This window comes from Callorhinchus milii, unplaced genomic scaffold (genome assembly GCF_018977255.1).
Source record: "Callorhinchus milii isolate IMCB2004 unplaced genomic scaffold, IMCB_Cmil_1.0 Scaffold3, whole genome shotgun sequence".
In the NCBI taxonomy this organism is placed as follows: domain Eukaryota; kingdom Metazoa; phylum Chordata; class Chondrichthyes; order Chimaeriformes; family Callorhinchidae; genus Callorhinchus; species Callorhinchus milii.
In genome coordinates this window covers 27467862-27483622 of record NW_024704744.1, presented here as the reverse complement: position 1 = coordinate 27483622, position 15761 = coordinate 27467862, and the positions used below count along the sequence as shown (strand labels likewise).

At 40.6% G+C, this 15761-nt stretch overlaps 1 protein-coding gene and 1 non-coding gene across 5 annotated transcripts in view; both read left to right on the top strand.

The window, feature by feature from the left end:
* The window catches only part of supt3h (SPT3 homolog, SAGA and STAGA complex component), a 314077-nt gene that overhangs the window by 239928 nt on the left and 58388 nt on the right, over positions 1–15761 (top strand). For all 4 annotated transcript variants that reach the window (XM_042333229.1, XM_042333227.1, XM_042333228.1 and 1 more), the window contains 3 exons: positions 10853–10939; positions 13057–13150; positions 14478–14611. In XM_042333229.1, the coding sequence (XP_042189163.1) occupies positions 10853–10939; positions 13057–13150; positions 14478–14611 (315 nt within the window). The remainder of the gene's footprint in view (positions 1–10852; positions 10940–13056; positions 13151–14477; positions 14612–15761) is intronic.
* On the top strand, positions 12280–12351 carry trnaa-ggc. The gene has a single exon. It is a non-coding gene; the product is annotated as a tRNA-Ala (tRNA).

Below are 15761 nucleotides of genomic sequence, written 5' to 3'. Positions count from 1 at the left end.
CTTGGTGCTACCAAAAGGCCATTGATATGTTAACAAGGGTCTGTAGAGCAAGGAACATTTCGGTGGATTACTTTTTTAAGGAAGCTGGATAGAAAAAGTTTAACTAATCTTCATTAACAGCTAGTTAAAGGAGTGATCCAAAGATCTGCATTAGAAAGGGATAAATTGAATGAGTTGAGCATGCTTTTCCCTTTCTTATTGTTTCCAGAGCAGGTTTTCAGTTACATAATATTCAACACTGTTTTCTCTGCACATGTCCTGTATTTTCTTGTATAGATTGATGTGAAAGCCTATCTTAAGACTATTTGTGGAGTCCTGTAGCTCAGTGGTTAGAGCACTCGCTTTGCAAGCGAGAGACCTGAGTTCAATTCCAGGCAGAGAGTGAAACCTTGGGCAAGTTTCCTTACTCCACACGCCTAATAGTAATCCCTCCAAAACCAAAAACAATAATAAAAAAAATTGGTCTTTTTCAATCTACGACTGTTTGTGGGACATTGCTGTGTGCAATTGGCTGCCGCGTTCGCCCACAAATATAGTCAATTCACTTTACAGTGTGTTCTGTGAAGCGCTTTGGGACGTCCTCTCGACGTGAAAAGCGCTATATCAAATGCAAGGATTATTATTATTATTTAGAAAACAGTGAAATTGCTTTGATATTTTGTTGAACAATAAAGGCAATATCTGTTAAACATTTCTTAAACAAAACATATCTCAAACATTTGTGATGCTGCCTCCGAAACCAGTAAGATGCTAATTTGAAATTTGGGATCAAATAGTGAACGGCACGAATTATGGTAATTCTGTCATATTTCTCTCATTTGAAGAATAAGCACATTTTATATAAAATACATGAATTGCTGTAAATCTAGAACATCAAACACTGATATAAAAACAGAAGTCACTGGGAACACTCAGCAGGTCAGGCAGCATCTATGGAGAAAGGAAAATTAGTCTACATCCAGGCTCTCCATCACTTAGTTTTGCTGCTTCTCACAATATTGCCTGCCTCTGCCACCACTACCTTTCCCCCCAGGTCTGCACCTTCATTCCCTTCCCCAAATCAGGCAACTCTCTGGTGAACTTTTCTCACCCTAGTGTGAGTCAGCGACCAGACCTGCAAGGTACCTTTCTAATTTTCCATCCTTGTTCTTCACCTCAACTTCCAATCGAGTGATCTTTCCACTAAGTCTATTTACGACAACAATGTGCTTTTATATAGAGTCCTTCACATACACTAACACTTAATAATGACATGTTGGATACCAGCAAGGGAAAGGGAGGTAGGGGGAGATGATGTTAGACAATAGTGAATGAAGAGGTGAGTTTTAAAGACAGAGAGAGAGGCAGCAGGACGGCGGAGTTTCAGAAGTTAGAGACATAGTAGTTGAAGGCTTGGCTACTCATGGAAGTGTGGAGGAAGGTGGTCGGGGCTGCGGGAAGAGATACGCATCAATTTCAAATTAGCTGAGAGATATATAGGCAAGTGGTAGGGCATGAAGGGATTTATAGATAAGGGTGAAGACCTTGGAATTGATTGTTAGGAGACAGGGAGGCAGTGGAGCCTGGCGAGGACTGGGGTGATGGATTTTCGGAGTTTGACAATGTAGGCGGTGGAGTTTCGGATTATTTAGAGTTATGGATGGTGGAGCTAGGGGATGTACTGAGGAGTGAACTTGAAAAGTCCAGGATAAATGTTTCAGCAGCATTTGATTTGAGATAGCGGTGGAACCATGGATGGAAGATTGTAAGAAATGTGTTGTGAATGCAGGAGCGGAAGTGGATGTCCTGATAAGATGTTTACATCATATCTCTGAAATACAGAGACATTTTGACTGCACAGGAGGCAGCAAGAACGATTTGCATATTTGCATTTATATAGCTCCTTTCATCTTGGTGTGTTGCCCAGTGAAGTGGATGCTGAGCAAGGGAGGAGGAGATGGGAGATATGACCTTAGACACAGTTGAAGAGGTAGGTCTTCAGGTGGGATTTCAAGATAGATAAAGAGGGGGCGAGGGGGAACAATTAAGTCAGGGAGTTAGAGTTTGGAGTGTTGTTGCTAAAGCACAGTGGCTGTTAATGGCATGGAGGAATTGGGGGACACTCAACAGTTGATGTTGGTGTTCAGCAGTTACTGAAAATCACTAGACTGGTAACAGAGAGGTGTCAGATTTGTATGAAGATTGAGGAAAGCCATCAAGGAGAAAACTCATGTAGAATGCCAATGTTACAATGGTGGGGCTCTGAATGAAAAAACAAGATTACATTTGTATAGCGCCTTTCACGTCGGGAGGATGTCCCAAGGAGAGAAAGTTGTGTCAACTTTAAGAAGGGAGAGCACCACAGTGAGGTCTTGTGACATCTGTGGCCAGCTTAGTTATTTTATCTTTTTTGGTCAGCTGGGTGTCTGACAGATGCGCAAACACCACCACTGTGTTTAAGAGTATCCAAACCAAACTGAGAGTTCCATGAATGCCTCCTACACATGGAAATTCTGGTGCTTGGAATGGAATGTGCGCTCTTTCCCCGGAGGGACACATCCTGTTTACCTAATTGCAGAGATTACTTGGAAGAGTTTGGCAGGAGCCAAAGCTTGCGCCCAGTTATTGACCACTGATTAAAACTAAGTGTTCTGGTTCATACCACTTATGCTTCTTGTTCTGAAAGTAGCTGCCCACACCTGTAAAGCTGTATTTTAGTTAGTGAAAGTCATTTACGTTGTTTCACCTTCAAAATGAATGCTGACAGCTGGATGAAAAGTAAGCGATAAGTTTAAGCATTTAAAATGATACGTTACATAGCTAGAACACTGTGAAAACAAAGTTAAAATGGACAGAAGGGGAGGAGAAGATAAGACAAACACATGACAATCAAACAAGCATTGTTATTTGCTAAAGTTAAAATTTGGTTTTGTATTTTCTTTGTGGGTTGGGATTAATATCTCAAAGTTACTGTCATTGTATGGTTTTCAGGGTCACAATGTGGTGTTGACTGAAAGAGATTGAGTCTTTCATAGTCCTACCCATACTACGAGGGTTACAGAAATACTGTAGATACAAGGTTCCCTCCTCCAAGGGACAGTTTACAAACAACGTCACTCACTATTTGAAGGAAGTGTAAATTCAAATCAAAAAAGCACAGGTTATGAACTAAGACTTCCACACACATTGAATCTGCACAGATTCAAATCACATCCTATATTGCATTCTTATGTATTTTGGTTTTCGGTCATGCTGGAAACCACAGGAAAGGAAACTGTGATAAAATGTCAACATCACCTGTTGATTTGCATATACCTTCAAATGATACGGTGAGCATGAAAGGGAACGTATGATGTGGAGAGATTTTAAAAGAATGAGAAATTGCTTTGTAATATCCTTTGAAGTGGAACAGTAAGTCAGATGGTAGCACTCGCGTCTCTAAGTACGAAGATTGTAAATTCAACTTTGAACTCATATAATTTAGGCTGACACTCCAGTGCAGCGCTGGGGCTATGATGCTTTCTTGGAGATGCTGTCCTTCAGATGAAATGTTAAACTCAGGTCCTGTTTGTCTGTTCAGGTGGACATTGAAGATCCTGTGGCACCATTCAAAAAGAGAAGGGACGTATTCCTGCTGTCCTGGACAACAATCCCCCAGATAAAATTAATCATTCATTTTTTGACTGGTTGTGTGATATTGCTACATGCATATTGGTTGCTGCATTTGCCTGCTTTGCAGTATATCCTGCGAAGAGATTAGTGGCGTCCCTCTGAAGTGAAAGGAATTGTATCAAATATAAGGATTATTATTATTTTAATAACTTCAATAAATTAGAATTTGTTGCTGTGGGATGTTCAAATTGGCAAGCTAACTGAGTTGCAAAAAAAACATTGAAATCTCTTCTAATTTTATGTACCCACAAATCACGCTGTAGCCATTTGTTAGACGGTGTTTCATCTTTCCAAGGATGTGCAAACACCATTGCATCCTCTTGTTCCAGTGCCATGAGCTTTGTTGTGGAGATGGGACAATGTGCTGCAGGGACAGCAGCTGACCTGATTCAGGGAACTGATCAAGTTAGTGGAGTGCAGGGAGATTCAGCCACTTTTCATTTTCTGGTTTCCTGCAGAAGCGGGCTCACTTCCACAGCCAAACTTATAATGGAAAGAACAGTATAAAAAGATGTTTACACTTAGGTTGCAGTTGTTTTGGGAGAACTCAACCACATGTTGAGAGGCGAATAATGCTTCCAGCCTGTCACCTCGGCGCTTTTCAGATCACCTGTCTCTTTCTCTTCAGTAACCTTTTCCTGACCGGTACACGTTTTGAAATTAATTTCCGCTTCATTTTTCAATGGAAAGGAGGAAAATCTTGTGTCTGGCTTATTTGTGGAGTCCTGTAGCTCAGTGATTAGAGCACTTGCCTTGCAAGCGAGACACCTGGGTTCAATTCCAGGCAGGGAGAAACCTTGGGCAAGTTTCCTTACTCCACACGCCTAATAATAATCCCTCCAAAACAAAACAATAATACATTGGTCATTTTCAATTCACGACTGCTTGTGGGACACTGCTGTGCGCAATTGGCTGCTGCGTTTCGCCCACAAATATACAGTCAATTCACTTTACAGTGTGTTCTGTGAAGCGCTTTGGGACGTCCTCCCGACGTGAAAAGCGCTATATCAAATGCAAGGATTATTATTATTACAGTCAATTCACTTTACAGTCTATTCTGTGAAGCGCTTTGAGATGTCTAGAAGACGTGAAAAGCGCTTTATCAAATGCAAGGATTATTATTATTATTTATTATTATTTTGTACAATGATCCAGAACAGAAATAGAATGAAAAAAACGTAGACATTACAGCACACATGGAACTCATCAAAAGTCGAGTCCAATCTTTGGTGATGGAAGATGTGAATTTTACTATTACTTTGATGTGATGTGAACATTCTTTCCCTGTCCTGTGAGTTTAATACACTCTTGGGCAGACTGCTAACAAAAGCTACTGTCACTTTAAGGCTTGTTTTAAAGTGCATACAGGTTTTAAGCCTGGATGTGTTCCCAGTTTTCTGTGATAAGTAGTCACTATATAAGCAAAACAGTGTATTCAGGAAGAAAACACATGAGAATCTTTAATTCCAACCCACAGTCACGTTACCACAATAAATATTAAACACGATGAACGGCGATCATGGGACCAGGAATCCAAATCTTTCACAAATAAAATGCAGAGCCAGAATAAACTGTACAGCCTGTGTTTGCTAGGAATGCACAAAAAAAAACTCCCTGACCTGCTGCCCAGGGCTAGTTTAGCATGAAGTAAATTTGGCTGATATTTTGCCAAGTCAGCTGGTGAACTAAAGGAAGGGAGATTTTGGTGACTTTTCAGACCTTCTGCCCCCTCTTTCTTGAACTGAATCGCCCCCTGTATCCGACTTTCAAAACCCACCTCAAGACTTGCCTCTGACCATGTTTTTGGTCATCTTTGGTCACCCACCCCCACACTTTTCGTCATCCACCCTCTGACTCAGCTGCCCAGCCAGCTGTGAAAAGTGAGTTGAGACATCCTCCTGATGTGAAAGATGCAATACATTTCATAAAGTGCTTTTCATATTGGGAGGATGTCTGAAAGCTTCACGGGATATGCTATTAAAGTGTATTGACTGTATTTGTAAGCGAACACGGCAGCCAATTTGCCCAGTTTCCCACTATGAAGTGAATGGTCAATTTTATTTTGTGGATTGTTGGCCAGTAGACCGGGAAAAGCTCCCTTCTCTTTTTGAATACTACCATGAGATCTTTAACATCCATCTGAATAGGCAGATGAGACCTGTTTACGTCTCATCTGAAGGGCGGCACCTTCAACAGGGCTATGGAAAAAAGGCAGATAAATGGGACTCTTAAAAGAGCCAGCACAGATATGATGGGCTGAATGGCTCCTGTGGTGTAAATTTCTATGGTTCTAACAAGGCAGCGCACCTTTGCATTGCAGCAACAACAACAACTTGCATTTATATAGCGCCCCTCACTCAGGGCAGTGTCCCAAAGCGCTTGCATGCTACTAGAATGCCAGCCTTAACAATATATTCCAAGCCTTGGTGTGCTGCTTAAATCCACAACATTCATGGTGCAGCATTAAAGCAATACAGATCACAAGTCACAGGTTCAAACCTGAGTTACCTGACCTCAGCTGGTGCCACAGTTCGAGCAAATAATTGGCTTCAAAGACCCCCGGGTTAGCAAAGGCAAAATCAGATACTATTTCCTATTCCTGATCACTATCTGGAGATTCCTCCTGGAAGTTTGTGTATGTTGGGTGAGGACAGAATCGAGCTCAGTCATAAAGAGTCACTGGCAACAGAGCCTGCCAACAATCACTGTCAGGCTCATGCATGACTAATGATTACTTGGGCAAATTATTGACCAGGTCACTTGGAACCTTATCCCAGCGGAAGGAATAATGAATCAGACACCTTCAGGAGAGGAGTAGTGGGACAATTTGGCAGAAAGGAAAACTATGAATGCTAGAAATTTCCTATAAAACGCTGGAAATGCATGGCGGGTCAAAACATAATCTCAAAGAGTATGTACACTTATGCAGTATATTCCCCATTGATAAAACTACCCCTACAAAGCTTGGTTTAGTCAGTCATACAAATCGCTGTAACAGAGCTCCTGTTATGAATCTAACACATACTGACTTCTGATTTGATGAACAGCTATTTGCAGTGCACAGAGAAATACCTTTTCACTGATGTTTGCCAGCATTTTCTCAGAGCACCACAATGCACTGTTTGTCAAACGGCAAAGCAGTTTGTAACGGGAGCTCAGCTGCTCCTTCCCCTGTAATAGACATAACCAACAAATGTCAGCAAATAAATTGTGCTACCCCATTCGCATTTAGTTAAATAAATAATACAACTGTGGGCACTCAAACCACAACGCTTTGTGGGTCACTGCTGTGCGCAATTGGCTGCTGCGTTTTACGCACACAATATACAGTCAATTCACTTTACAGTATATTCTGTGAAGCGCTTTGAGGTGACTCAACAATGTGATAAGGCTATATCAAATGCAAAAATTATTATTATTTTTCAGAGACGAAACATCTTTAATTTTAAAGCCCATTATACTCCAAAGGAAGGTGTGGAACTAATTCCCAGGAAATGTTTTATTTTCCCTTTAAGGTTATTTTTAAAAAGCCGTATTTATAAAATGCTTAATTGTCACAATTTAAAGCTTTTTTTTAATAATTCCCATTGGAATACGCACCAATTCCTTTGCAGTTGGAAAGAGGCAAATTTTAATTAATTTAATTTACCTGCAATAAAATGTAATTGGACTGAAAGCTTTTCAGGTGAATGTAAAATATCCTGTGGCCTATTCAGAAAGAAAACAGAGATTCTACTCTGTTATCCTCGTCAACAATCCCCCAATAAAACTGTACATTGTCATTGTAGCTTTTGTAGAATGTTACTTTACAGTATATCCTGTGACGTTCTTTGAGATGGCCACCCAACATGAAAGGCTAAACAGCAAATGTAAAGATTATTATTATTAACCGAGGGGCCTTTAGCAATCCCCCTGTAGAGCACGTTAAGCAATACTACATCCTGGCTCATAGGCAATTCTTCAAGGGTAGACTGCAGGTCATTGCTTAGTCATGCCTGATGTGTGTGTCTCTACTCACTTAGAGATGTTTAATACCGGATGGTGTTGGTGGTGCCTATCAGTGAAGGTCATTAGTGTTGACAAGTCAGCAGCTCTTCATATCAACACGAGAGCAGACGCTGGGACTCCATGTTCTCTTACTGCTTCAGACTGGCTGGAAGAGAGTCTCACAGTCCAAATTCCATTCTTGTCAGGTGGCTGCTTTTCTGATCCGAAACAATTTGTTCCAAAGCCGCTTGACTGGCAAATGTGTCAATGCGTAATCACTATCTGACTTAATAGGTTGGTTACTCAATCCACTGCTGTTTGTGGGACACTGCTGTGCGTAATTGGCTGTTGCGTTTCGCCCACAAAATATACAGTCAATTCACTTTTACAGTATATTCTGTGAAGCACTTTGAGACATCTCGAAGATGTCTTCTAATAATAAAGATTCTTATTATTTTTATTGCTGGAAGGATTCAACAACTCATTACTCTTGGCAGAACAAGGAACTATAAAGGATTTCAGAAAAGAACTAGAAACAATCTTGGAAATTAAAAGGAAGGAGGTGGGCTAGCTGTATTGAAGGAAAGTTTGGGATGTCAGTGGGTTGGCTGTGAACAATGGTATATCCCTTTCTGTAACCATTACTTTTTTTATATGACTTCACAAGAGACAAGCAGCTTTTTTTTTATCAGCCCCACTGCCAGTTTTGTTAAACTGTCACTTGGAGGAAGAGAAATCAAGGAGTCCCATCTGAATAATCACTTAATTTCTTTACTTTGATGTGTTACCTTGGTTCAGGTAGATTCTCACCTCTGAGCCAGAAGAATGTGGGTTTAAGCCCACATCGGGACTTGTAATTATGTAGTCTAAACTGACACACCAATGCAGTGCTGGGGGTGTGTTACATTGTAAGAGATGCCGACCCTTGGATGAAACATTAAACCGAGGTCCCGTCTGCTTGTTCAGGTGGACGTTAAAGATCCCATGGCACTGTTCGAAAAGCGAGGGAATTTCTCCCAGTGTCCTGGCCAATAATCCCCCAAATAAAATTGGTCAGTCACCACATGGCTGTTTGTGGGACATTCCTGTGTAGAAACTGGTTACGTTTTGCCCACAAAATAAATAGTCAATCCACTTTACAGTATATCCTGTGAAGCACTTTGCGATGTCTCAATGACATGATAAGAATCTATATATAAATGCAAGGATTATTATCATAAATATGTTTATTTTTAATCAAATAAAAACAAACGTTGTGGATCATCAGCAGATTAGCCTGCCTCTGAAAGAGAAAACTAGGTTAATACTTTGGCCAGAACCCTTCGTCAAAATTTAAAAAAGTTAATGTACTGATATTAAAATAATAAAATTGGTTGTTCACTGGTGGCTGCTAGTTGGACATTGCTGTGCGCAAACTGCCTGCCCTGTTCGCCCACAAAAAACACTTTGCAGTAAATCTTGTGAAATGTTTTGAAACCTCACAATGTGAAATGTGCTATATCAAATGTAAAGATTATTATTACACTATTAGTAGTATTAGCATAAATATTGTTTGTGTCTTAATCCAGCCATTTCATAGGGACATAGGAACACGTCCTCTGTAAGATGTCTCAGAGTACTTTGCACGGCACACAAAAAAAACACTTTCCACTGATTTAATAAGTTCTGGTGAACCACACAGCTGACAGATTTTTGCCAATTTTACGACAAAAAACTTTTCACAATAACCAAACTGGAAACAAATAAGAAAACTACAATATCAGTTTAGAGGGACTTGTGACCTCTATTAGTTTAGAGGGACTTCAGAGGGACTTGTGAGATTGAATCCAGTAAAAGTCCTGACTGTTTGTATAATTTTGATTATGGATTGAACCCCCGCCCCATTCCTGGAAGCCTCCTGTTCAAGTAGTTTTTATATATGGCTGGAATTGGGATGCCTGGAACAAGTGCAAGCCTCCCCATAGAGTGCTGGAGATTCTATGGTGATTGGCAGCACTTGATTCTAGACTAGCTACATAAAGTTTCCGTGGCAGACTTAAGCCAGTAAAATCAATGTACAGACTCGTAAAATTGTAGGCTTCTTTGCCCATGCATGGTTTAGGTCTGGGAAAAAGCTAACATTCTACCATGAAACAAAATCCTATTCCAAAGCACAACTGAAAATGAAAGTGCCCTTCCTGTCCTGATTTGTGAAAACGAAGAGTGCTTTTACATTGGTAAAATGAGTTGCCTCCAAAAGTAAAAACATGTCTTATAAAAGTGTGGTGCTTTGAAAAGGACAGTGATGAATGAGCTAACTTATTAAATGCAATACCACCTGTTTCTACTCAGAGAGAAATGATGTATGTCAATGAACCGTGTTATTAAAATGCTAAAAAGGACAAATAATATTAAAGCATATTGAGGTAATATCTTGCTTTGATTTCGTATTCAATAAATGCAATATTCCAAACTATTCTGTATATCTCTGAAAGTTTCCAAAGTGTTTGCATTGATAATATTTCTCTCCCTGCGTGCAGGGGTGTTTTTGTGGATGGTTTGTTTAAAATAAGTGGCAATTTCAATAATGTGAGCACAGGGACCATGGATAACCTCACTGTAAGCTGCTCTAGACATTGGTTTACCATTGTAGCCACAAAAGTAAAATGAACTTACTATACGGGAATGTGATAACAAGAAGCAGTTAAAAAGTACTTGTTTGCGTGTGACTTACATGAAAAATGATACAACAGCATAGTCTGCTAATATGATTTATTGACTGGATCATGCGCCTACTGAGCACTGGCCAAAAAGGGGAAAAAAGTCTTTTTTCTATGAATATTAGAAACAGCTACTGTTGTTGTTGATTTTGTTCACTGCTGAATAGACCTAATTCAAGGTCTGGCTAGCAGGGGAGCATGCATTAATAATGTTCTTATTCAACCAGGGAGATTGAGTCAAATTCATAGCTCTCTACCAGTAAGGTTAAATTTCACCAAATTATTTTCAGGTGTATGAAGGTATATATTTTTTCAAGCTTGAACATAGAGTTGTATTTTGCACATTGGAATGCAATGCAGATTTATGTTGTTACTTTGCGACACAAAGTCTTTAGTTACACGAATCAATGCTGATATAATCAAATTTCCTTTTTGCAGGAAATGTTTCAGTTGGATGGTTTGCACACAGTCTTTAAATAACTTTGTACTGAATATGCGTTTTGTGTTTCCCTTAGCTACACCAAGCAGCCGAAATCTCACAAGTTAGAGGAGCTCGGGTCATAGCGGCGGAAGACATTCTGTTCCTCATGCGCAAAGATAAGGTAGACCAAACACTTGAACTTGTTAATCCTTCTTAAAAGGGGTAAGCGCTGTAAACTTTTGATTGCAAATGTTCTCCCCTCTTCCCTTGAAGGCACTACCTCTTTACTAAGTGTATTTCCACGAGCAACTTGCAGTAGCTCACTCAGGTGAGCCTCGACAGTGCATATGCTGGGTTCATTTTCAGCTGTGAATAGAACCCGATCTTGCCCTCACCCTATGTCTACATATGAAATGTTTCCAGCAGGAGTCACTAGATTGTGATCAGAATTCAATACCTTAGTTCAGTGCTGGCCAAACTATGGCCTGCGGGGCGTTCAAGAAGCAGCCCCTCGAACATTGGCACTAGTCTAGGTAAGTCTGTGTTCGATTGATATTGTGTTTCCATGTTTTTCCTGATTTAATATTTCTTGATTTATGGCATAAATCAAGAAATGTTCAACCAAGAACATTTATTTTGTTGGCCAGCCAAAAAGATTGACCACCACTGCCCTAGTTGATTTGTTCATCATCAGATCACAAGATTAGTTTGGATGAAGAAGGCTCTTCGGTCCATCCGATCTCATCCTTCCAATACCCCCACCCTACCGTCCCCCCATCACAGCACCAAGCTGCTTTTTAAATGGATGTCCAGTATCCTGATTGACAAAGTACGATATGAAAGACTCCGCCACAAACTGTGGTCACTGGGTATCAAGGGCAAGGCACCGATATGGATTCAGAATTGGTTGAAGAGAAGGAAGCAGAAGGTGTTTGTTAGAGGATCCAAATCAAAATGTGAGCAGTACTAAGTGGGGTGCCTCAGGGGTCTGGATCCTCCTGTTCTTTGTATGTACTAGATTTGTAGACGTAGGGTAAGATAGTTATGTTTGCAGATGATGCCAAGTTGGGGTAAACCTCTCCGACCTCCTAACACCATATCAGCCTGTCCGCTCCCTCTGCTCGGTGGACACTGACCTGGTCCAGCTCACCTGCATTTCCCACTCATCATCGATGGTCGGGCATTCAGCAACTCTGCTCCCACACTCTGGAACTCTATCCCGCAATCTCTCCGCCTCACCCCCTCTCTTGCCTCCTTCAAGTCCCATCTGAAGATCTTCCTCTTCGACCTTCGGACACGCCCACCAACCTGTCCGCTCCCTCCACTCAGGAGTCTCCGCCCTGCTCCAGTCCCCCACAAAGCCCCCACCGTCTTTAAGGGAAAAACATTCAGATTGTGTTGTTCCTGCTCTGACTTTTGTGATTAATCAATTTAATTTCTGGTTAACTGACACGTGAGTATTTACATTATTGGTAGGGCTGACAACCCAAAGTCTAACACGAGTCTCCTGAGTTCCTTAGGAGTCCTGTAGCTCAGTGATTAGAGCACTCGCCTGGCAAGCGAGAGACCTGGGTTCAATTCCCAGCAGGGCAAAACCTTGGGCAAGTTTCCTTACGCCCAATAATAATCCCTCAAGAAAAAAAACAATAATAAATTGGTCACTTCAATCCATGACTGTTTGTGGAACACTGCTGTGTGCAATTGGCTGCTGTGTTTCACCCACAAAATATACAGTCAATTCACTTTACAATATATTCTGTGAAGCGCTTTGAGACGTCGAGAAGACGTGAAAAGTGCTATATCAAATGCAAGGATTATTATTATTATCAGTCTCAAAACCAAACTACTGAGAGTTCCACATATGTATGGTTTCTGTTTGTTTGGCATGGAGTACACAGTCACTCCCCAGAGGAATGTACTCTTCTTAGCTAATCCAGGACAGTTTAGGCACAGGCTGGAAAAAGCTAAGTTGTGGGAATCCCAGAGTGTATATTGAGGTACTATTGGAATTTAACTAACTAAACCTACACAGCCCACCATTTCAAACACTGGCAAACTTCCTTCCAGCTGATTGTTTAGCTAGAACTACCATACACCAGGGTTTTGACTTTCAAGTTTAAGAGGATCCAAGTGGGAAGAATCCTTGACCCGAGCAACTGGAATATATCAACAACTGGCAGAAGCAACTGAGAAGCAACAACAAAAATAGTATTGCATTTTGGACGAGAATTTTCTGATGGGAACTGTCATTTTGGAACTACCCGTTAATTTATTGGATTTATTTATTTTTACTTCTAGAGAAAATTACGGCGACTGCTAAGGTATATGAGCTACAGGGATTTCAAGTCCAAAATCGTGAAGGGTGTTGAAGAAGATGATATTTTTGACCCAGGTATTTCAACAAGAAATTGACATTGTTTTAAGGTAACACTTTTCTTTCAGACGCTGCTGCACTTCCCTCCTCACTCAACTCTCAGCGCCTTGGGACGTCCTCCTGATGTGAAAGGCGCTATACAAATGTAATTTGTTGTTGTTTGTTGTGAGTTGCATCAGAGATGCAACTTTGAGACTGAAGGTTGAGTCAGAGATATGAGCCAAGTGGGAGCGAAATCTGGTGGAAATAAAGTTTGTCATGGGGAGTGAAGTGGAAGCGGAGATAGATGTGAGCATAGTTGAGATGCCAAGCTCAGAATGAGATCCAAGTTGGACAGATATATGTGGATAATCAAGATTTACTGCATTTATAGCCACTAATTGCCTCTCTCCCTTGACACTTTTTCCTTCTATTGAGGCCTCTGTACCACAGATGCCAATCATCGACCAGTGCTTTGCTGAAGTGACCAAAATTCATTGTGAGCCTTGATATTGAGTATCATCAAACTATTTGAGATATAATAGCCAAGCGTCCCAATCTGATGTCTACACATGTGCACCTTCCAATAGGGTGTCTAGATAATGATCAGGAGAAGGAATGCTGGCCATTTATGGGATCCCAACTGCTACCCTAGCTGATCCACTGCACTTTGCATACAATATGAATTTCCAGTAGGAAAAGAAAATTTGCTTGCAACAATAAAAGCACAGGTTAAGGAAAAAGTAAATCTAATCCCACTACGAAGAACACAAAGTTATCAAAGGAGCTCATGGCTATCCAGCTTCAAGAATACAATTTGCTATTTTTCTCAGCAAACAAAAAACCCACTGTTTTTAATCTCAATGGATGTAATTTCAAATACTGTGCTGATTTAACTACTGCCCACAGAGCATTGTTAGTTATATTCTGCATCTGGTCATTCTGTACTTGACCTGGAAGTGCTCAAAGTTGCTACTGAATGCCAAAAATGGAAAATTATTCTATTCCCCATCACTGACATCCATAATCTTGATAAGCACAAATATTGACCAAAATATTTTTTTTAAGAACAGCTGCTTTAAGAAAAACAGAATGGCTTGCTTAAATGTTGAAATCTACATTTGTGGGAAACATTTGGGTGTAAGATTATTTTAAAACTTTGCGTTCTCTCCTTTGGCAATTTAAGATTTTGGTCTGTTACAATGATGTCTGTTTAAAGAAATGAGTGGGAACTCCTTATAAATGTATCCCAGCCTTCACTGGTGTCTGCTGAGCAGGTGAGAAATCCCAGGCTCATCTGTGCTGCAGATGTGCAGGAATTTATATTAGTAACTTTCTTCCTTCCCCTTTTCTCACCCACACATAGACAAATCCAGCAGCAGTATAAACAAGCGCCAGAAACTCTACCAGGAATTTCTCAGCTCCATTGACCAAACAGGAGACCTGCTGGGCCTGCTTGAAGAGGATGAGACAGATGAAGTCAAACAGGAGCGGCTGGAGGTGGGTGGACTAGACTTTCCTGACCACGGGGGTTCACTGTGCCAGATTTGTGCTGTTCACATTGATACATTCTGATGTCATGAAAAAAGGTTGTACCAACATCTGTTTTCCCATTACACTGAGAATTGAGCTGAACATTTGCTTGCCCTGATATCTAGATTTCACACTGGTTTAACATTTGTAGTGATTCACACCGGGTAAACATTTGTTTTTAATAATAACAAGCCTTGTATTTGATGTAGCGCCTTATCACATCATCAAAATGCTTCACACGATTTACTGGAAATTATAGTCACTGCGTAGCTAAAGGCGAATGTGGCAGCCAATTTATGCACCACAGTGTCCAATTAGCAAACATGAAGTCATAGAATCATAGAATTATACAGCAGTGAATGACCAATTTTTATCTGGAGGATTTCTGACAAGCATATAGGGAGAAATTCCCTTCTATTTTGGATAATACCATACAATTTTTAATGTCCACCTGAACAGGGAGACGGGACCTCCCTTTAACATCTTCCGAGAGAAGGTACGTCTAACATTGCACTGTATTGGAGTGTCAACCTAGTCTTTGAGCTCAAAGTCCTCACGTGAGGTTTGAACCTACCAACCCGCCCGCCCCCTCTGCTTGGCAGGCACTAGCCCGTTTAATTGACTTCTCGTACCTCTGGCCCTTAATAAACCCAGCCTGAAGTGAACGCCTTGTTTACAGAAAAAAATGCTTTTCTAACATCCTGGGTTCAAACTGCTGTTTGATTTCCCCGCAGGGAAAGTAAATATACAAGTGTGTTTTTTGGGCAGTTTCCTGCCTCGGTCCCATGAATCATTGTCTACAAATGTGTTAATTATGGGGGCAGGCTCATTGCAAATATGAAAGGGAGCATATTCTGTAATAAAATAAATCTATATTTGTAACAGGATATACGCATTCCTCTGTGATTTGCTTTGAATCTGTTGGTTTAAGATTAATGAACCCCTGCACGTTAACATCCATTCACATCATGTATGTTGTAGTTTAACTGCAACGGATCATCGAGAATCAGCTTCACTGTGTGAAGATAAAAATTTTCATAAATCTGTTTCTTCTAGGCTATTTGGGAAAGTGGCTTAATTTGATTACAAAATTGAAAGCTTAATCATTTGCATACTG